The following is a 23,208-nucleotide window of genomic DNA, read 5'->3' on the forward strand; positions in this document are numbered from 1 at the left end:
AAGAATTCAGTCAAGGGGGAAAAAAAAAGAGACTGGAAGATAAAAGTTGAGCAGTAGCAACAACTACTGGTAAGAGTGTAGGCATGCAAACACAGTGGCCTTGAAAAAACCTTACTTGTCAAGCAGAATTTTGTATTCTAACTAAACAAAGACAAAAGCTTGAAAGGAGAAAGCTGAATGCTGGGCATCTGGATGAAAGCGCAACTAGGACAGGAAATCAAGTCACCTGTGTCCTGTCTTAGTCACCAATAGGCCACCCTTTCTCAAATTAGCACAGCCAACAGTGTTTGCTTGTTTGCAATTATTTGGTGACCTTAGCCAATGGCAATAATATTACACAGAGATGCTTCACCTAAGGAGTAGGTCATGCCTTCAGGTGAAGCTCAGAGTCAGTCTATGAGATAACCATGCTCATACTTACTTGCTCCAAATAATTCTTTGTGCACTTCTAACACCACAGCAACTCCGATGTTGTCTTTTGTCATCACTCTATTTAACATAGCTTCTGAACCTTCAGAGTTAGCCATTGCCACCTGGTTGAACTCCACTGTATGCTTCTGCACCAGTGAAAATCTGATTAAACAAACAGAATCACATTGAACATGTGTGACAAACAGCTGCGTGGAAGACCACATCCAAGGACAAAGCTTACAAGACAGGATAAGGCATGTTCCTTTTGTTCTGTCATTTCCTAAAGCAGAAACAATTCTAAGAATTATTCCTCCAGCCAAGTAAGGGCTGCCTGTCTGGCAAGTGAAGTACTGTTCTGGAAGATGAGATATCTGAGGTTCAGGAAATGTCTACTTGTTTCCATGCCACATTCTGAGAGGACTGTTCAAGGCAATGTACAGAGGTTACTGCACTGACTATGGAGTGTTCTAGGCAAAAAATTGATAATTAAAGGCTTCTTTTTGCTATGGGCAAATGTATTATTAAAAAAGAGCTTCCTTCTAACCTCCAGCCATCACCATCAGTTCCCTTCCAAACTTAGGATGCTTCAAAGTGCCTCGCTTCAGGACAAAGTGAAAGCTATCTGTTGAAAGGAATTTTCTTTGTTTCTGTCCTCTAAGAAAATAATAATATTGATTCAAGTAGAACAGTTATTAGCTAACAAACAGATATCTTCTGTTTTTCCTACTGTGAGAGCCAAAATATAACAAGCAGTTTGCTATATACCCTTCCTCAGTATCAAGGTTTAAAGACATCAGTTGCTGGTTTTCACTGACATCCTCTATTCAAAGCCAGTTCATCTCATTTTAAACATGGGATATTTTTGTTTCTGGAAACAATGAAAGCTTTGAAAGAGAGCTAAGGCTTTGTGAAGCTTCCATTCTAATTACTGACATCTGTTCTGAGGGAATATTCAGAAGGATGCCCATGTGGTACAACAGAGGTTGGCTCCATGAGCAGTTCACACAAAAAAGAAGTGTGAATAGTGTGAATGCCATCACCTCTCTTGCCTTCCCAATTGTTTGATGCTTTTAGTGTAGTGTAACTTTACAGAGCAGGTGTTCAATAATGTGACCACGTTACAGCAGAGTATTCAGTGAGCCTGTGGCAGCAATACATCTTCTAATACCAGAAGATTAAGCCAGATTAAAAATCCTTTAAACATCAATCTTAGAGGGGTGAGACTTGTTGAGCAAGGCAGAATTTGTAAAGAAGGTGAGGATTTATTATATCAGCCAAGAAATACACACATGAAGCATGTATGTTTTCACTCATACTGCCTTCCCTCCAGCTTTCATGTTCCTCAAGTTGTAGCTTTGTTCACAGCGTGAAAAAAAAAAAAGTGAAGGCCTGCTGCAAACAGTCAGGGCAGCAAAAGGAGAAGGAGGATCATTCTTGGTACTGAACTTTATCTTCTGTTTTATAGCACAGTAATTTTGTCATTGATGCCCACTGAGAGAAAGAGACTTTGAGACCTAAATTAAACTACTTTTGATGTACTTAAGAAGAGCTGCTGCTTACTTTTCAGTTTTGAAGAATATTGCACAACCATCCACATGCTTTTTCTCCTGCTCAGACATGATTTTGGCACGTGACTTCGGAGAAAAGAATCCATCGTATCCTCGTTCTTTCAAGGCTGGCAGAAAAAGAGTGAAGTATTGCTCCGTTTCCACTTCCTAAAATCGAACACAAATACTTCAGGCTAACAAAGTCAAGTAAACCCTTCCAGGGTGACAGCTATTGCTTGTCTTGGTTTGCAATCAGAAGCCCTCACCAAAGCCAAAAGCTTCTTGTTTGTCCAAGTCATGTCACTTCTTTGACTAATGGCCTGATGGAATCAGATTTGCATTCCTGGATATCCTGATATCCCCTTGAAAGGGAAAGTGACAGGTGTACTTTAAAGAGCAACAGATTACTCTGCTGCTTTTGACATCTGTGTGTGGGTACTGTCCTAGATTAAAACTTTGTGCAGGATGACAGGTATCAGCAGCAGTTAATATTTAACCTTGAGAGCTCTATCACAGCAGGCTCTCTCCTTGTTCTGTAGCAACACATTTTCTTTGTAGTAACTTTTCATCTCCATGAGTATTCTCTTGAGGTTTCTGCACTGAGATAAATATTCTCTTCTTGTGCATGATTTTTACTCATACAAACCTTGCTTAGAAACCACAGTATCAGTTTAAAGGCAGAAGTACTCAACTGCTCTGAACACTGACAATGGATTTTTCGTAACAACGGTATACGTGTACCAATAACAATCTATATTTTACTTTGATGTGCCAGTTCCCTTGTTTTCTAGTGAGATTATTTTTGAGATGCTAACTTCTGTATCAAGCAGGAACAGCGGCATTTTCTGTTTATAAAGAAAAATAATTTTCCAGTTACCTGTAGACTAATGATATCTGCATCGCAGTTGACGATTTCTTCCATGATTCCCTTTTTTCTGTACTCCCAATTCAGTGCCCAGGATGGGCAGTAGCCATAGAGCTGCCGGGTGGCGTATTTATCACACAACACATTGTAACACATAACTGTGAATGAAGCTAGAAAGAAACAAAGAAAAGGAAATATTACCAATCTCTGAAGGCAGCAAATGCTGAACTTGCAGAGTGAAAACACTCAATCTTGTACAGTTTATTCTGGAGGGCCTACTGAATGCACGTGAGCTTATTGCACTGAGAGTTACATTAACAGGACTAACAAAGGACCTGCTGAGCCAGCAGTTATCACATAAGGCTAAACTCTTCCTAAAAATAATCAGCATTATTACCAAAATGAGACTGCTTAATACACGTAGCAAAGCAACGCAATCCCGTTTTGCACTTAAATCTTTATTTCTTTTGGGAATGAAGGAAGGCAACAATTAGGAACCATCTCCAGATCTGGGAGTTGGAGATGGAAAGGAGCAGCCATTTCTGCACTGGGTGAGGGCAAGGAAGAGAAAGAGAAATGAAGTAATGAATGAGCAAGCACTTTATATATTATTTGGTGACATTAAAGAAGAAAAGAGAGAAGTCAGCGTGCAGCTGATAGTTCAAACTGAAACACATTTCTTTCACGTACAAAATTCTCAACTCTCTTTAATTTTTCAACAAGACTGCTCATCCTTGCAGAAAAACAAGTGAGGTTTTACTGTGAGGTTGCCTCACAGCTGTATTTTTTCTACTTGTATTCAAGTAAGATTGCTGCTCAGTTTTCATGCCATTCACAACCAATTGGCTTACTGCAGTTTTTACCATGAAATATCCTGCAGCTCATTCAGCTGATGCAGTGCTGTCTAGCAGCTTCTAAACTGTGTTTGTGCTAAGGAAGTTGGATTAAAAACTGCAGTAAGATCCTGACTTGTTAAGGAATTTAAAATGAAAATGCAGAACTGAATGTAGTGGTGCCTTGCAAGACTTTTGGTACCTCTCCCCTTTCTTACTGTTTTTTTTTCTGATTTGTTGTTCTTTAAAAAAGGGACAGATGATCTTAACTACAGTGTCACCGTCCCTAGCACACTACTGAGTGAAGTTTGGGCTTCTAAAATGGAAAAAAAAAATCCAGAGGACTTCCACATCGCCCTTGCTGACTATTAATCTGATCTTCTGCTACAACAATAGTAGCATTTTTGTTCTTTACAAAAGCTCTTGGATGCTTCTTGAGGGTTACATTCAGGACTTCAGGGGAAGAGGCCTTGGATTTGTAGGCTGAAGTTGCCTCATGAACTTCATCAAAATCAACAATAGAGGGCATTACACTAACTTCAGTGCCACTTCTTCTGTTTCTTCTCTTGCAGACGGACTTGTCCAAGTTTCACCCTCGTCTGCCTATGCTAGGATATGGCATCTGTATGCAGGTATTTTACAGTTTCTGCTAGTTCTGTGAAAAGACTTCAAAAAAAAAATATTCTTTTGCTTATTCTTTTGCTTGGACATGGGTGGCCAGGAAATTAAATAATACAAAAAAGCCTAACACAAAGAAGAAATGACCAGTGTTCCATCTGAATTACAAAAATGGTATTTGCAGCACAGACACGTGTTAATTATTTAATACGAACTAACACAAATTGCTGTTTTACATCTGATCCATGTAAGTCGGAAGACCACTTTGGAAAAAAAAGCCAAAGAAAAGTTCTTCAGCACATCACTGCTTGAACACAGGGAAAAGAAGCACAGTATTACCTGAGGGCAGAATTTGGTCTCGTTCTTTCAAAGTAATCCATGGCCTTGGAGGCAGCTGCTCTGGATGAACTAAAAATAAAAGCAACACAAAGAAATAACTATGAACTCAGCTGCAAATTCTAAATCAAACAGATGAATGAACAATAACGTCCCATACTGTACTCTGCAACACCAATTCCCCATGCCTTTTTAAGCTCCATGGGAGACAAGGATATACACATGCACCTTGAAAATACTGTTGAGGAAGAAGGGGTAAATCTTATAGTGATTCAGACATCCTATACTCCTCTCTCAGAGAACTCTGCCGTTCATCCAACGTTCCTGCAGTGTATACTCTCCATTTACAAAGCTGGAGATTGCTATGATTTGGCATAATATGTGACACCTCAAACCACGGCTGTTTTGTACAACACTGTAAAGCTCAGCTGTGAGCTGACCCCAAGACCATTTAAAATTCCATCTGTGGAAACTTAGAGCAGAGGCAGAAGTTTGTGCTGTTTTACCACATGAGAGATCAAGTGGCAAAACTGAAAACTCAGTTACAGAACCATGACGCAGGTACTGGATATTCTTAATCAGAATCAGATTTCTAAGTTTGACATTCTGCTTTAGTTTGCATTATAATTTCAAGCGGAAAGTATTGAAATGGCTTTAGCAAGGAAGACTCTGTGGTAACTGAAGGGTTTCAAACTGCAGTGAGAACAACTGGCTGGGTAACCTGTGAAAAGCTTATATAGTATACATGAACCTCTTCCTTTGTGTGTGTGTGTGACTAGAACTGCTCGACAAAAACACAACAGCAGTTAGAAAATGCTCTTCTCTCTGTGGTTCACTTTCTTGCATTAGTGGCAAATACTGTCAGACATGCATGCTTTTAAACCATTTCTGTCAATCAAGATTTGTAGGTCTGTCACCTGCTAGATTGTCAAGCATGTAGTTCAGTAGCTTTCGAGTTCCATCTGGATCTTGGTAGAGGCTGAGAATATCTTGTGATAAAGGATTGCCTGCCAACAACACAGAACAACTGGGTGATTAGCTGCTTGACTTTCCTGAGGCTTTCCAATAAAAGAAAATCTCCCATAATGAGAGCAGACAAATTGACCCAGAAGGTATTTAGATTGCTTAGCTTGTAACTCTTGAGTACCGTGGTAACAGATGCTATAGAAATAGCTGGCACACAAGACTTTTTTTCTTTTGATTCCCCCCAATCAATAAACAGGGTAAGTTATGGGGTTTGTCTGTGCACTTACAGATGTAAAATAGGTTCATAATGCAGCTTAATACCGTTAAAAAAAGTGTTATTTTCCAAACTGGTTACTCATTGCTGCTTAATGTCTGAAACTGTAAGAAAATGTTGAGGTAATGCACAAAGCTTCTGAGCCCAACTCCCTCAGTAAGTCAAGAGTACTCTGAGAAATATTTAGCTGTGAAGAACTCACTCACCTTTCAAACCTAGGGTTTGTAGCTGGAAGAGCCGTCCAAGTTCATAAGGCAAAACCCGTAATAGATTGTTATTTAAAAGCAATTCCCTGCAACAATGCAAAAAATGCTGTTGATGAGTGTCACTTCAGAAGAAAACTCTTAAAGCATGATGCTGCTCATCTTTGAAGATGGCACTTTTCACCCTGAATTTTTTTGTGTTATGCAAAGCCATGCAAATCTTTGAAGCACAACTGAAATACATCAGGAAAACAAAACGACACAGAACAAAAGAGCGCAAAAAAGCACCAATCTTACAATAACCAGCAAAATAAAATCAGACACTACTTAAACAGTGGGCAATCACAAAGCCTCAAAGTGAGAATGTTTCAGAGCAGAATGCTACCCAACTTATGGATAGGTATCTGCAGAGATCAGAAAAACAGAATTATAAAACCAGAAGTAATTGTTAGAATTGAACATTTGTATCAACCTTGATTTTTCTCAGGTTTTAAATCCAAGAATAGAGGTAGTAAACAAGAATTAATCCAAGTAAAAAAAGCTCAGTCCTAACCTCAGAAGGCAGACTTTTTTTTTTGAAATTTAACCCAAGTGCTTTCTCTTACCTGAGAGACACCATGTTTCCTAGTTCTGCTGGTAAACTTCTGAGTTTGTTGGATGACAGATCCAGGTAAACCAGATTATGAAGCTTGGCAATATCAGGTGGAATGCGAGTAAGATTATTGTCATTGAGGTGTAGAGCAGTCAAGTGCGTCAGTGACCAAAGCGACGTACTTAAGCTCCGCACTCTACCTAAAAAAGAAAACCAAGCCCCTCAGTCAGCTTTACTTCCTCTAAGCATTACAAACAAACCATGTGGGACATGAGAATACCCCGCTACTTCAATGAAACGTGCAGAAGATATATGCATGCATCTCATCCACAAGCAGCTCTTAAACAATTCCCTGACCCTCCTGGTTAAGAGGGCAGAGACAGAGATAGAGGTCTGGGACATCAACGTGCTGCTAAGACCTCACATCCAGCCTCGGTTTGTGTTTCACATGAAAGCTTGAAGGCAATCTGGTAAGTTAATTAACTCTTCTTCTCAATGTAGAAAAAGTGTTCTCACTGCAGGATCCTCTACCTGAGAGTGGCTGTTGCAGCTCTTGGGCTGTGAAGCTCTTAAATTCAAAAACACTACCAAACTAAAATTCAAACCCAAACCAACTCACCCGAGATCTCTAATTCAGCCCAGTGAGACTTCTTCCCATTGGCTACCTCTTCTGCTGACATGATGGTGTAAATTCGGCGAGGATCGGGAGGATCATATTTTTCCTTTGGCATCACTGTTAGTCTGAAAGACAATGACAACCATGACCGCCTGTCACTTAGCAACATTTTGTTATTTCCAGCATTTTCACACTCTCCGGGACAGCCTGGTGTTCATGTACAACAAATATTACATCGATGCCAGCCCAACTGTCCAGGGCATGGAGCTTAGCAGGTGCTCAGACCAATGCAGAATATGGACTTTGTAAAGGAAAAAGGCCTTTTCCCCACTAAGTTTGGTTTTCTGCAGTGCTCCCTTGTACCTCTCCAATGCAGAATTTCTGGATTTTTAGTTCATATCCCAGACCAAAGCATGACCTACATCATCACTGAGTTACTTGCTGTGTGCAGAACGTGTAGACAAGGTGATGGCATTCCACTCATCCATTTGAGCAGACTTCTCCCTCACCTCATTTTCACAGGAAACAACAACTTTGTTTTTACAGCAATAATTTTCAACATGCAAAGTCCTCCTTTTCCATCCACTTACAGAAAAGGGGAATTAGCTCTTATTTTTTCCATTAACCACCTAGCTTTTCTGCTCTATGCTTTTCCAAGCTCAGTATCAATCAAGACCTTTTTACTCCCACTGGCCAGGGAGATCCCAAATAAGTTTGGGTAAAATTCCCTTTCTCAATTATACAAATGGGGCTTCAGCCCAATCCAAAATCTGAGCTGTCCAGGTACTCGTGCCTACAGGGTGACCCTTCACGCACACATCCAGTGATCTCACTTTCCAGATTCTCGGCAGAAGAAATCAAAAGCTGTGCACTTTATGAATGACACAGAGAGGTTCCCCTCCATACCTCATCAGATCATTGCGCTAAGAATTCTTAGGGGGAAAGGAGTTGTTTCATTTAAAAGCACAAGATTAGCTGGATTCTGTCCTGATCCCCTGCTCTTCTTCCCCAGGCACACAAAATACACAAACCTCAATTTTACACAAATCCAAAGCAGCTGGTCTCCAGAATGCATTTTTTCCTCATACATGTCTCTTTTACAATGGGTTCCAATAGCTGTGAATAACTTAAAATAACTGTAACTGGTTTGGTTTGCTGAACTGACAAGGCAGAAACCCAAGAAGAATTTGAGGAAACTCATCCAAGTTTTTTTCAGCTCATTTTGTGCCCAAACACAAAAATCCGAGCTTATGAACAGGAGGGGGACTGACTTTTTACACAGGCAGATAGAGACAGAAGAAGGTGGAATGTTTTAAAACTAACAGAGGGCAGATTCAGGTTATGCATTGGGAAGAAATCCTTTTCTTGGAGGGCCGTGAGGCACTGGCACAGCTGCCCAGAGAAGCTGTGTTTGCTGCCCCATCCCTGGGTGCGCTCCAGGCCAGGCGGGACGGGACCCTGGGCAGTTGAGCTGTGGGGCAGCCCTGCCTACAGCACAATGTAGGGTCTGGGTGGGCTTTCAGGTCCCTTCCAACCAAACCATTCTGTGATTCTTTGAAAACCACACATCTCCTTTGTGAGCTAAGCTTAAAGCCACTGCTGTTTTTTGAACCAGTAGAGATCTCACAGAGACAGAAGAGCTGCCTTTCTTGAGCAGTCCCAGTTAAAGGCCTGCGTTCTTGCTCCCCAATGACCATGCAAGGGAATCCCATCCATGCTGAATTCAGACTGCCTGTTTCCAGGGACAGACACGAGGCATGGTGCTAATCATAGCAGCTTGCTATTTACAGGTGAAGTCAGATGGCAACGAGAGCTGTGGCGTAAGAGGATTCTTTGCTCGCACTGCTCGGCTGTAGCAATGCAATTCGGGGAGATGAATGAAACAGATTAGGATCAGACCTGAAAGGCTTAAATCCCAAAATCAGGAGCAGCACTGCCCAACACAGCCGCAGGTACAGGCTGTGCTTTGGTAGTCCTAAATTTCCAGTGCTCATGTTCACAGGATTTATTTTCACTGTTAAACACATGGACATGCAGAAGCCCCTGGCCTCACAAAGGGATTTTACACGATATAAGCCCAGAGCAGGACCACAGCCCTAACGATTCAGGCACTGCACAAAGAGAGCAAATCCATCCATGCCAAAAAGCAGCCAGCTGGTTTTACAGTGGGTAACACTGTCCTGTCACTGTCACAGGATTACCCACAGTGACCCTTTAACAGAAAATGAAATTTCATCACCTGGCAGCATGTATTTCATCCATAAGGCACAGTGTGGATTATAACGGAGGGAACTGAAAGGCTATGCGGTGAAAATCAAGTGGAATGCTAACAAAGGATTAAGGGCTTATGGTAGGAGAGAACTTTTGGGAACTTTAAGACTTAATCATCAAGTATTTGAATTGAACCAGGGCGGATCCTCATTCTGCTTCCTAGTCTGTCGTCTCTGAAACCAAACCCTACTTTTCCCACATCTGGCCCAGGGACAGCCACAGCATCACAAACTTTGCTTCTAAACAGCACTTGAGTGAATGCCCTATGATATGGGCTGTGCTTACCTGGCTTTTGCATTCCCATTTGCTTCAGCATAATGTTACAGCAATAGCAGACCAGGAGAGATTGAAATCTCACTATCTGCACATGGAATACCCCCACCCACCCTGCCGCACGCTGCTGGCCAAAGGTTTGGACGCGGCTGCTTCCTACGAATTTCAAGGCACCTTGCCAGTTAAAAAGGCAAGCAGGGAATGACTTGTATTGAATGAATTGTTCGCTTGCCGTTTCATCGCTAGCCAGACACAGATGGCCGGCAGCTTGGGCAGGCTGGGTCCAGCTGTGGGACCTTGCTGTCATAAGCACTGAATCACAGCCTGCAAGCAGCTTGGGGGCTGCCCCAGCTGCCAAGCAGCTCTGCTGCAGTGCAGAACAGGGCTGGCAGCCCCACTGCTGGGTCACAGACTGGCTTGAGTTAGAAGGGACCTCGAAGCCCATCCAGTTCCCATTCCACTACTATGGGCAGAGCTGCCACCCACCACATGGGGCTGCTCGGGGCTCCTTCCAGCCTGGCTTGATCATACATAGGAATTGGACATCCAGAGCTTCTCTGGGCAGCCTGTGCCTGTGCATCACCATCCTCCGAGTAAGGAGTTTTCCTCCTAACATCTAACCTAAATCTTCCCTCTTTTAGTTAAAAACCATTTTCCCTTGTCCTGTCACTATCTACCCAAGTAAAAAGTCAGTCTCCCTCCAGTTTATAAGCTCTCTAAAGTACTCCTACAGATCCACTCCTCTCCACCAGGCAGAAGTCGAACAAACGTACCAGGGCCTTCACGGCAAGGCTGGCTGAGTCACCCCGTGAGCAACCATACCTGCCTGTGGGCCAGGAAGTGACCACTGATGGGGTGACATCTCCAGAAAGCTTTGGGAGTACTGCTTCCTCTTGGGAAGGGAACTCAATTCAATTATGTCGAAATATTGCTTGTTATGAGAAGAGCTCTGCCAATTTAAAGCAATTTGTGGCAGTCGGAGGCCCTCCAATGAAATGAGCCCTGAACTGCGAGTCAAATGCCACGCACATTTTTCAGATGTTAGTCACTGTAATGTTATTTTGAAATAGTTGTGAGTCAAACGAGGATCGATGTGATTTCCACAGTTACGGAAAAGGGAAAACAAACCTAAATCAAACACGCTTGTTTCTTCGGCATAGTAGCAACATGAAGCTAGACTTGAAAGCCACTGCATGTATTTTTTTGGAAGCAAAGATGAATTCTGCCTGGGATCCCAGCTCCGCTGGTTCCCATCTCCCTCTCTGCTTGTCCTGGAACTAAACCAGTACCAAAAAATCCTAATCTATTTTTGCTCAGCCTTCAGGGAGCACGACCAAGTTCCTTGTATCATTTAACCCCCAAATTGGATGAGCACCAGTGTTAACAAAAGGAGAAAGTGGGACGGAAGCAGCACAGGTTTGGGTCAGCCTGAGCTGTGGGTGAGTTCAGTGAGGCCTTTGCTGAAACTCAGTTAATAGGGCTGTGGTACGAGCAGCACATGTGCACTCAGTTTCTTTTCTTTTGAAGAGGGACAAAAAAAAATCCTTGACTCCTTTTCTTCCAAAGAATTCCCCTGGGAAACTTTTGAAGCTATTAAACAGTGCTCTCCACTAAAAATGTAACTTTAACAGTATGACCCCAATAGTGCATAAAGAAAATCTGGATCTGAGACCATACTGCATAGATTATCAACTAAAACAACAAAAGAAAGCATAACGTAGCAACAACAGCGGAGTGTGAAGAGTGTGGTTGAGGAAGGAAGTGTCAAGCAGGCTTTTATTGCAGTGCAGGCTTTTACTCTCAGGAGATGTTTTGGGCAACAAAAAAATAAGAGGAAACAACAAAAAAGAGCACTGCTCTTCTGTATCTGTCTGAGATCTTCTCAAGTTAAGTAGGTGTAGAGGACACGAGATAAGAAAGATGTAGCAGTATACATTACTAAGTGTGACTTCCCCAAGAGAGAAGCTGAAGGCAGCCCTACACATTGTATCATTTTTAATAAAGTCAGATCTCTTCCTCCGAAGGTAAATATGCCACGTAACGCAGAAGGATTAACATAGGTTCACTGGAAAGAGAAATGCTGCATAAAGCTGTCCAGATTATTTGGCATCCGAGCCGCAGAAGGACTTTGATAGGTCAAAGTCCCCCAGAGCTGTGTGCTGTTCCAAAATAATGACCAGGCCCTTCCCTGGAGAGTTTAAAAGATGCATTTCTTAACAGTTACTATAACGTTGTTCCATTTACGTTCTTTTGTAACTCAATGCATAAATAAATTGTCTATATGCAATAAGGGCCGAAATTGAGAAGTAAGTAGAAGAGAGCTGTAACTTCATCTCCTTGCTGCCCTACATTCATGGATGCAGTGGTACAACTCAAAACCTGGCCTCCAGCAGAGTGACATTCTTTGTGATTTTCAGTCTGCGTGTATACATGAGTCAAACTGCCAAAGCATCCTGAAAACTATCCAGCAGACAGCCCTGAATCATTCCTCCTTCCTCTGCACAGGAACAGCTTACTGTCCACTTCCAGATGGTGATCCCTCAACAGAATTCAAAACCTCGCTGGCTGATAAGCCCAGGGTGTACGTGTGTATGTGTGTGTATATATACGCACAGACACACGTTATTTAACACTGGAAAGCTGGATCACAAGCTGCAAAGCAGAGCCATTTTTAATCTATGTATTTTGTAAACAGGAATAAGTGGTTGCATAGTGTATAAAGGAAGGCTGCTGCTCTGTAATAAGCTCACTCCGTTTTCATACGAGTGTCAGACAAAAGCTTCATCTCCCTAAGGAGAAGGGAAAGTACAGCCAGTACCCACAAAGACAAAAATTGACTTATTTTGAGGTGAAAATAAAAAAAAATTACGGTGATTGCTCAATGGTATGAGGGTTTAAAACATAACTGATAGACCATGTACAGATGTGTTATGTTAAGGTCTATCAATATGTCCAGTACAAATACTAGCAAGAAAACATGCATGGAGAGCTTGTGTCAGTCTTTACTTGGATCTGAATTTTCTCCTTGTGCAATCCTGCAGGAACGTGTTCAGCCACCTCCATCAAGAGTTCAGCGAGTGCTGTGAGTCTGTCAGCACAGCTACAGACTCTCTTCAACTTCTTATTCCAAGCAATCCGATTGGAAATAGAGATTATTGGTGAAACGAATTAAAATACCTCACCATGTTTTTAATTGTAAGAAAAATAAGCTTTCTGTTAGCCATTTGCCAAAGCTGAGGTTTGAAACAATCTCTGCAAGTACAATCAAAATAAATAAATAGAGGCTACTTGAACACGCACAAATGTCCTACCAACAGGAGGACAGCTTACAAAAAAGTGGAAAAAATCCCAAGGCAAAAGAGCAAATCTGAAGTCAAAATTAAATTTAAGTAAGAACAGCTAAGAATTCAAGCTTAGTACCATGGAGCTAGCAACAAACTATGCAGTCCACAAGCAACTGAAAAGAAAAACAACTTTATATAAATCTATAAAAATATGTACTTATTTTCTATCCCTCACTGAAGGAAATTGTTTCTCATGAGACGGCACACTGGCTCTGCAAAACAAAGGGCTCCTCTACATTAACTCAGTAGGACTATGCGCCTCCACTCACCAACAATCTTTTCTACAGCAGAAAAAGTGGAAAAGCAAAAAGCCAAGGGAACTTTGGTAACCCTCAGCATTTAAGGTCATTTTCTTCTGTCTTTCAAGTCTGTAGCAACAGTTACTTTGCTTCCAACAGTAACTGATAGACAAAACCTCAGCACAAGGTTGCTTTTTTTTTAAACGAGCTGCGCTCCAAGTGGGGGTGAGACACGAGCTTGCTTGCGAAATGCTGTTAGCAAGCTGCATCTGCTTGCTCTTCTCAAATCCTAATGTAGTGAAAAATCCAGCAAGGTAATACAGATGTTTTTTTGGACCACATCTGTCATATGCATCTGCAAACAAATTTGCTTCATGACTGTTAAGATATCTTTGTTGCTTCTACCTCCAGTACTTCTTTAACTTGAAACTCGTAGGATGTCCTTACAGCCATTATGAGCTGAACATCTCACCAAAACTCTAACCTCCACTACATGATCAAGATAGATACTAGACATAGAAAATATTTCAACTAAACAAGCTTCAGAAGCGCGTTCCTTCGGCCTTACTCACAGCTACCAAGGCCTCCTCTTCAAGGACCTTCAAGGACCAGAGCGAAGCTTTGTCTCACAGCTGACACAATCTTGTACCCACATAAGGGGAGTGTGCAAAACAAGCAGAAGAATAAATTGTGAGATCTCCATCCTGATGCATCCTGAGAGGATGACTAGCTGTTCCACCATGCTTTACTCTGTCAGGAGGTGACTTGGTGCTGAGAAGCAGAAGGGACTGGATGCCTGCTGCCCGTGCCTAGCAGTGTTACCTCTCTTGAAGTCAGCAGGAACTCTCAGACACCCACCAGCACTGAAACTGGCAGCAGGCATCTCGGTGGGGTAACTGCTCTCTTGGGCTGACAGCTTGGGAAGTGCTGCAGGCCTCACCAGGGTGGTGGCAGCTCTGCCAGACACCACCAGGGTTTCGGACTCGCACTCACCCACCCGCTAGCAAACCCCAAAGCGTGCTGACAAGGCCGTGTCAGCAACCAGCACAACAACAATACGGTGGAATTTGTCCAAATCTTGCTTCAGTTCTTATTCCATGTGGTTCTTAGATTAGGCTCAGCAAGAGCAGGCTATTCAAATTTCACACGCTCTGTTTAACAGCCAATCCTCTCTTTGTTCATTAGCAGCTCTGCACCACCCCAGCCACACGGCTTGCTTTGCTTCCAGCACAGAACTGCCTGTGCCTGGCAGGCCCATCAGTGCTTGGCTCTGCTCACGTAAGTCTGCTGCCCATAGGCCGTCGAGCCTCTATAGACAACCGAACGAGAGGTACAGCTAGGTGCAATGGTGTTCAGCAACTGCATCCTGCAAGGCTTCCCACCCCCTGCTCATCCCCTAGCGCTATTTGCCTCCACACCCAGCCCAAGTCTGAGCACAGCTAAATTCTTCTGCATCAGGGAACACAGAACACAGGAGGTACCCAGGGCACCGCAGCCTACAGTAACTTCAATGGCAATGGGATCCCAGGGGGCTTCACATGATCGCTTCAGTAAAAAGCATCAAAGCCAAGAGGAAGTCACAGCAAACCCTGAAAAAATCATCAACAGCCAAATGGAGGAGTGGGAAGGGGGGGAGCTAGCAGTATTCTATTAATTTCAGAGCCAACTGGCACTTGATGGAAATGCTAATTGTCCTACTGACATACACCCTGTTCCCTCATCTCCTTTAAATGAAGAAGACAGGCTTTTCTTAAATCACAGGTGACACAAGCAAATGCAGGTTTCCACCCTTCCTTTTCCTCTGTGTCACGGCCTCCTTTACAACAACAGCTGAACTGTTCGCTGCACAGAAGTACTACACAGCACCAGGTAGTTATTTTAATTTCTGTATTAACGTTTCAGTTCTAACTTACAAAGAACAGTTTCTGCCCTATGAGAAATAGCCTGTTACCTCTCTTTGTGGACATGATTACTTGAGGATGTGCATCCAGTTGTACAGTAATACCTGCCTTTGTCTGCTGATGCATTTTATACCTGCAACTTGAAGCAGAGTTCTCAGGCACCAGTTTACATGCAAACACATAGCAGGTATCTCCTCAAAACTAAAGCTGTGCTCACCAGAAATGTATGCCTGGATCTGTTACAGGGCAAGAAGACAGTTTCAACAGACAAACAGTAAATAAATCTCTCCAGAAGCCCCCAGAGGGACTACAGTTATTTACAGGAGTCTCCCCCACCAGTACAAAGCAGTGACCCACTTGCAGTGCTGCCCCATCCCCTGGAGAGTGCTGGTCTTTTAATGAGATACAGGACAGAGTGGCTTAAGGGATTAAGGGCTGAAGTCATCAAGAGCCCAGGAAGGAAGCAGTTGCTGTGACAGCCTGACCTGTGGCAAACATCAGCACCGAATGCTGTTCTGGGTGGTGGGCACAGAAGAAAAGCAGCAATGCACTTGGAGCAGGTGTTCTTAGTTCCAGTGTGACACTGAGAGGATCAAGGACATGGGAAAACTAAGCACTGAGTAAGTTTAAAGTGCTGTAGTTTCCTAGCATCCCTCCGAGCCTCTGGGAAGGGACTCTTCTATTGACAAACCTAATCCTCTACCTCGGTTCATTCAACCACTCACTTAGAAATAAAGACTTTGTTTTCAGGTTGCCCTGAGCCAACACCTTGGCTCATTCAACTCCTCGGGATCAATACCTGGAGAGAAGTCAGCTATCGATTTGTCCTTTGAGCAAAACTACACCAGAATTATTAATTGGCACACTCCACTGCAGCAACTCTGAAGTGATCTGCTCAATAAACATTTATCCCTTTCTTTAAAACACAAGTCCAATCATCAACAACCTTTCATCCTTCAAAGAAAGTTTGAGCTGTGAGAAAAGAATAAATGAGATTGTTTCCGTGGCTACAATGCTATCTTAACCTTTACGTGGTAGGCTGCCAAAGCATTAACAAAATAACAGAGCCCAGCAGCACTTCAGCTACTCTCCTTATACCATAGGAAGGTAACAGCCAGCTTATCTCTCACAATCTGTTCTCTGCAGAAATAATTAACAACGTGGAAATCTGCCACCAGAAAGAATGCTTCAAACAGCTTTAAAGTTACAAGGCCTGCCCTGTTCAGCTACAGGTAGATTTGGACTAGTCAAACAGACAAGATTAAAAGTAAAAGCCAAAAGAAAAAAAAGTAAACCAATAGTGGAAACCGTTTTGCAATCACTGATGGAATAAAGTAGCCCTTTCAGACTGCAATCTGGTTTCACCCAGCCACAGGATGCTGCGCTAGGATGCCCAAAAGAGAAGGAGAAATAAAAGAGCAGTATCTAGGCATAAACCAGTTTCTTTACAGGGTGTATAGAAATGTACTTTACATTTTTAACTAAAGAAGTAAAAAAGTTTGCCTGATAGCCAGAAAAAAGCATGATTATTCAAGCGTAAAAAAAATAGTTTGGCTTCTGTATTCAGTATTTCGAATCTTTCCTATGCACACTTAGACCATTCTTGATTTCCAAATACTAAATTTAGTTTTAAAAGCAAGGTAAACAAGTAACATACACTCTTCTAGTTGTGTTCAAGAATGGTGGAAAATGAGAAATCATGCCAACAGTAACTCAAGATATCTCTTGGGACCAAGAAACTCCCATCTAGCAAAATATTAGATTTGACTCATCTGAAAGTTAACTTGCTATAAGCATCCACAAAATCTGACTGCAACAAGATGTACAAGAGCTGGGATCTCCAGTGGGTAAAGATGCTGCCCAATACTTGTTGCATGCTGGTCTCTGAGTCAGAATTAGTGTAAGGCTAATTCTGTAGCCCAGAATGACCACTGTGATGCTCACTCCTGGTCTATCAAAGTGAAATGGCTATATGGGTTTGAACCTGAACCCCATGGAACATGTTGCCTAGCAAGGGGTGCAGCCAAGAGCTAACAGCAATTCCTCTCACTCCTCTGCCAAAAGGTAAGTTAAATTTGGGTGGTTCCTCTGTTCTGCCATCTAAAGGTATTTCATTCCACGTGCATTAATTCCCTAATCAGGATATACCCTTGGCAATTTCTGCCTAAGTGTTACAAGCAGCTCAGTTTTCTGTTCTTGGTTAACATGTGAACACACAAGCAAGTCATTCAAGAAGTGCCAAAAATTTGTATCTGGAAAGACCCCCTTGCACGATCCCTTCATCATGCTGAATTTTGGTCATGGTCCTTCACCATAGATTCAGAGCAACACAAGCCACCGGGCAAGCCATAGCACTGATAGTGTGACAACAAACTGAGTTGTGAGGGCACCCAAATACTCATTATACTGTTGCATTGCCTGCTGTATAAGACTGCAAAAAAGATGATCTCTAAAAGGAGTTAAAGAAAAGAAGCTCAACCTAGGACATCGGTCCTACCAGGCATCACTCACCTCTGCACTGCATACACACCACTGCTTTGCAGAAGCAGCATCTAAAGCACCTAAAGTACATGGAAGGGACAGGTAACAGATTCAGGAATACTATAGCACGGTCTAGGTTTAAATATTTAGTATATGTGCTTCTCTCATCCACTCAAAATATTCCTGCTATACCTGATGAGCACCCCTCCTTCATCAACTTTCACCCTAGTTTAACAAGGAGGATGAGGGTCATTGCACAGGTAAAAAAAATGTATCTGAAGATTTCAGTGCTCCCAGTGGCAAGGCCTAATTTGTCTGAAGGAAAAAAATGCAAGCCAAGAGCTATGTGACAGTCAGAACCCTGGCACTCCACTGTATTCTGGCATGTGAAAAGTTGCCTAGCCCTGTTTTCCTTTTGCTTTCTTAACTTTCCAAAACAAAAAGGGATTAGAGGAAAGGCGTTCACAAGTGGAAATTTCTTCTGGGTGGATAATTCATCCTGTGCTAGCTCTCTTCCATTTCCAGGGCTAGTTGTAAATTCATGTAACAGGATAAATACAAATTGAATTTCAAAGGTATAGAGGAAGTCAGTAAGGTCATATCACCAGTTCTCTGGAATTACTTTCACCACTACCCCGGTTGGCCTTTCCCTCTCCTTGTCAGTTCCTCCAGTCTAACAAAATGTCAAGAGGACTGTTCTCTCTAGCCTAAAGAGAACAGTTTTTGGACAAATGCTCAGCCTTTGTGTGCTGCAAAATCGTGCTTTAAGTTTCACATTCACATTCTTTATCAGCAGGAAACTCTGTTTAGAAGCAGCCTGTGCCATTTGTGCAAGAGCTGAGTCGTGCATACCAGTACATGCTCTGACAAGAAGCAAGCAAACAAACCTCTTCCAAAAAGCCAAGAAACACTCACAGTTTCACAGCACTGGCAGCTGTTCCTATCCATGTTTCTCCCTGCAGACGACCAGGTGATAACATGACACTTTCCTCCCAGCACTGTAATTCTGCTCCAGCTCTCTAAGTCCAGAGCAATCAGAAAGACAAAAGATATTCCCCACGTGTGGAGGCTGCTTGAGAAGAAAGACAAAGACATTTCTTTTGGGAAGACTCTCTCATCCCAGAGCCATCGGAATGCTTGTTAACTTCATTCAAGTTCAACACAAAGTAGGTGGGCCAAGCAAGTCTTGGATATCCATTCACCTCCACCACCCAAGAGCAAACTCCCCAGCTTCTGTGGAAGAGAGAAATGTTTCCACAGTGCTTAAATTGGGCCTTTCCATGGAAAACTCTCAAATACCTTTTTCAGCCATGAGAAAAATCTTCATGGTAAGCACCAGAAGCAGGAGCAGTTGCACATAATTGAAAACCTGCAAGACCTCTCCACTCTGTTGTTTACAAAACACAGGATCACAATACCAAGCAAAACATACAAAGTAAGTTTTCTGTTTCTCTCCTTCCTCAATTTTCCTGTGAGTACTGTGTGGGAAAAGAATAGCTAGACATCTGGAGAAGGATGTATTCCTCAACATGCTTCTCTAAGAACTCAAAGTAATGTAAGTGCCTTTTGAGAGAGCTTTTACACTGATTTATTGGGAAGGAAAAAAAGCAAAACTAATTTTTGATTAGAAGTCACAAAGAAGTTCATCAGATGGAAGCATTCCTGAAAAGCTACCCAATAAATTCATTCATCTGCCCTAGAGGGTAAACAGCAAACTCAAGCACAGTCTACAAATCCTGACTATTATTAACAGCTTGACCAAAAGTGGATGTTTTTGTAATTTTCTTCACACTTTTAAAATCTGCTGAACAGAAAAAAATTATATTGGCTAAATCCTGACATCAGAGAAGAGCCAAAAGAATAAAGGAAGAGGGGGTTACTCGGCGTTACTGCTCCAAACATGTTGTGGTTTCAAATGTAACCAAAAAGCATACTTATCAGCTTTCACAAAACTTTCCTTAGCTGTCCATAAAAACTCCCTTTCAGAACGATCTGTCAGTAAAGCAGGTCCCCAGAGTTGTTAAAATGTCTTAAAACCAATACACAATGTCCTTGGATGAAGCTCCCTCTTCTGTTCTGCGATCCGAAAGGTGAAGGCTATGCATCCCTTCTGTTTGTGAGATGCGGCACATTCATCACCAAACAGAACACAGCTCTCTCTCAGGCTCGCTTCCTGAGGTGACCACCAATACAAGTGGCCACAAGCAGGAACGGGACAGCTTGTGAATCACAGTCATGTCTGTGGAAGACCTAACAGCCAGGATGAAGGGATGTAGGCAGTGTTCCCACTGTCCACATTGGCCTCTGGAAGCTCCGCGTGTGTGTATGTCAGGAAGGACGAAGGCCTGGGGCTCTGTGCAGGAGTGCTGCCTCTGGCTTCCCAGCTGCAAAAATTCCTGCTGCTTCTAGCTGCAGGCACAATGGGCTTTACTCTACTCTTCAGGTAGGGTAATGACCAACCATGCTTCACCTCAGTCTCCCTGTTCATCAGTAGGGATGACTGCGGGATTGGGTGGTTTGGGCCTGAAAACAGTCTAACTGACAAGTTGCAAATGGGTAAAAAAAAAAAGAACTGGAAGACTACAATTCCATCTGAATTCCATCCATGCCAAGACTGCGTGGATTCAGAAAGGGTTTGCTCGCTCTGTGGGGTTGGCATCTTTATTTCCATGTCAGCCTCACCGCCTCCACCAACTTTCCCCCTTGAACAAGCACTGCTGATGGCTGCAGGCAAGGCAGATAATTTGATGGAAAAAGTAAAGCTGCATGAGAGTTCCCATGGACCTACCCAAATTGAAGCCAGCCAGATACTGTTTTGAGCTCGAGCTGACTATTTTTGATGCTGCCACTTTTAACCATCAATGTCGTAAGACAGCCTCATCCAGCTTTCAGCAGAGAAGTAATGAGCAAAAATCCCCGCTCTTCCTCTCTCCCCCAGCCCTACTCACAACACTGTGCTCCAAGTGGCAGTGTTTCATGTTCCCCAATGTGTTTAGTTTGACAAAAAACAGGAAAAAGTATTTCACTCCTCTCCTAGCCTATGGCAGTCTGAACACTTTTGTCAACATGACTGCGCTGCAGTGCTGTAAATCTGTGAAATCTGCCTGCAGACAATGTACACACAGTGTTAACTTTATTTAAAACATACAACTGCACCACAGACCTCACTTCCCAGGAAATATGCTAAGAGAGTCCTGCAGTCCCTTTAGGCTCATTTTATATACCTTTCCCAGAAAAATATTACGCATAAAGCTCCCTAACAGGCAAGCAGAATGACAATAAAACCTTTCAGCTAAATGCTAAGCATGAGCAGCTTCAATGCCATGCAATCATACAATGCCATTAATGATTTACATCAGGAAATGCCAAAGTAAGGGAAAACACACAACCTTATCTGCTCCCTGTGTACATATGCAGGTTACAAGCTTTGGTTAAATTAGTTGTTTGCATGGCATACAATGGCTAAATGGGGTTCTGCTGCTCAGCCTTGGGTGCTGATCTTGTTTAACTTCAAAATCTGTGTCCACTGACTGCACAAGTGGCATCTAAAATTGTTTGTAACTGCTTTTTCTTAATCTTGTGGAATTTTTGTCTAAACCAATTATACCTTTTAAGGGAAGGTGTTAAAAAATTGTTTATTGGAGAACATCATAAAAGGCATTTCTGCCTAGCTTTAATCATATTTTCAATGACCATCTTCTGAAACCTGGAGGGAAAGCTTCCTAGTAGTGTCTGAACACCACATAATCACTTCTCGATCCTCTGCTGGAGATGTGCAAGTGGCTGAAAAAGTCCTGCTTAACAGGATTCCAGAGCAACTTCTCAGATGAGATTCTCCTCCAATGCTTTTGATTTTTCCTTAAGAATAATCTCAGATGGTTTTCTGTTGTTGTTGTTTTCAGTGCTAACCTGGAAGATAACTTATCTCCCAAATAACAGGAACCAAGTCACATCCAGTACAGTGCCATCACACTGCACTTCTGTGAGCCTGCTAAGCTTCTTAAAAAACTAGGCTGTGTGTTTTGCTACAACCCTACAACCACCTCTGCACCTCGAGGTCTACTCGAAGGCACTCCTGAAAGAGGCACAAATGGACCCAGTGAAACCCCTGCATACAAAGTCTTTCTGCCATCTCCTACAGGATACTCAAAAGTTGGCTTTGTCCCTTCTGAACTTTTAATTTGTTTTCAGGGGAGATGGGAGATACATGAGTGAAGTTTACTGACATTAACCTGAGATGCATGAGTCTTCTAAGGTGCAGAAATGCTGCCATCTGATACAGAAATGTCCTAAAACACCCTCTGCTTTTATTAGTACGGATGAGATGCAGAAGCTGTGCAGACAAATCATGAGAGCCAAAGACTTCCCCAGTAGGTGAAGTTACACGGTACCTCGTGATGATCTAACAGCACCCGGCAGCCTCTGCCTCCCATGCTGTTTATCTGTTTGCCGCCAGGTGAGCAAGGGAAACTGGTTCAGCACAGGGTCTGACACGTGTCAGGGCTGGGAGCAAAGCAGGACTTCCCCTTCTGGCACCAACACGGCGCAGTCAGCTCGGCTGAGGCAGCTGCCTCTCAAAATAGCCTGCACATTTTGACACCCAAGTTAATTTACAACCTGATAAATGGGGGAGAACTCACAGCTCTTAGGCTTACTCGCAATTTCTACGCAATTGGCTGGAATAGAGGGAAGACCTGACAAAGGCAATTGTGTTCAGGCAGGAGCACCCAGGCAGCTCGCTCCCCTGGCCTGCGCCACTGGTGGGACGCAGACAAATGCAGAGGAGGGCAGCCGCATGTTCAAGAGCCATCGAGACCGAAGGAAGTGAAGCAGTTAACAAGCACACAAGCTTTGTTACAGGCCATTGTCAAAAGAAGCACTGAATTTAAAAAAAAATTAGCAGAGGCTTAGTATTTAACGCTTTAAGTAGCAAATCCACAGCAAATCCTCCTGAATTAGATTCAGAAGGTATGCATAAGAGGTATTTAACTTAGTTTTTAAAGGCCTCTGGAGTGCTGTCTTATGCTCTCTAACAACGCATCCAACACGATGCTGGCTCCTGGAGCAGAGCTGGTGACACCCACTGCCTCACAGGCCCTCTGAACTCACAGATCTCTTCCCAGAAAGCAAACTATTTATTTGTATGTATCCCCCCTTCTAAACTTCAGCAACCTAAAAGTCTCCATAAGGCTGATCTAAGCACTAGTTCTATTCTGTTACTGGAAATTTGCTCAAGAGTTGTGCTTATTATCGATGCTACCACTGAAAGCAAAATGTTCTCAGAAAAAATAGAAAAGAAAAAGCACCTTCCCATTTGTGCACACTGACTCTGAACAAGACAGCGGCTGCAGAGACCTACCTCAATGCAAGATTTTCTTTGCAATGCTTTAGGTTTAAATTAAGTAAAGACTCACTCCAGTCTGCAAATTAATTAACTT

General features: G+C 42.8%; 1 protein-coding gene across 3 annotated transcripts in view; it reads right to left on the reverse strand.

Annotated features, from left to right (window-relative positions):
* The window catches only part of CNOT6L (CCR4-NOT transcription complex subunit 6 like), a 34,415-nt gene that overhangs the window by 8,631 nt on the left and 2,576 nt on the right, over positions 1–23,208 (reverse strand). For 2 of the 3 annotated variants that reach the window (XM_052681513.1, XM_052681514.1), the window contains exons 2-9: positions 7,265–7,386; positions 6,659–6,845; positions 6,057–6,142; positions 5,528–5,617; positions 4,614–4,682; positions 2,836–2,993; positions 1,972–2,126; positions 422–573 (exon numbers count right to left, since the gene is read on the reverse strand). In XM_052681513.1, coding sequence (XP_052537473.1) covers positions 422–573; positions 1,972–2,126; positions 2,836–2,993; positions 4,614–4,682; positions 5,528–5,617; positions 6,057–6,142; positions 6,659–6,845; positions 7,265–7,376 — 1,009 coding nt within the window. In that variant the 5' untranslated portion in view covers positions 7,377–7,386. The remainder of the gene's footprint in view (positions 1–421; positions 574–1,971; positions 2,127–2,835; positions 2,994–4,613; positions 4,683–5,527; positions 5,618–6,056; positions 6,143–6,658; positions 6,846–7,264; positions 7,387–23,208) is intronic. The other variant, XM_052681516.1, reaches the window with a different exon arrangement.

Source organism: Tympanuchus pallidicinctus, unplaced genomic scaffold (assembly GCF_026119805.1).
Source record: "Tympanuchus pallidicinctus isolate F22 unplaced genomic scaffold, pur_lepc_1.0 scaffold2, whole genome shotgun sequence".
NCBI classification, from domain to species: domain Eukaryota; kingdom Metazoa; phylum Chordata; class Aves; order Galliformes; family Phasianidae; genus Tympanuchus; species Tympanuchus pallidicinctus.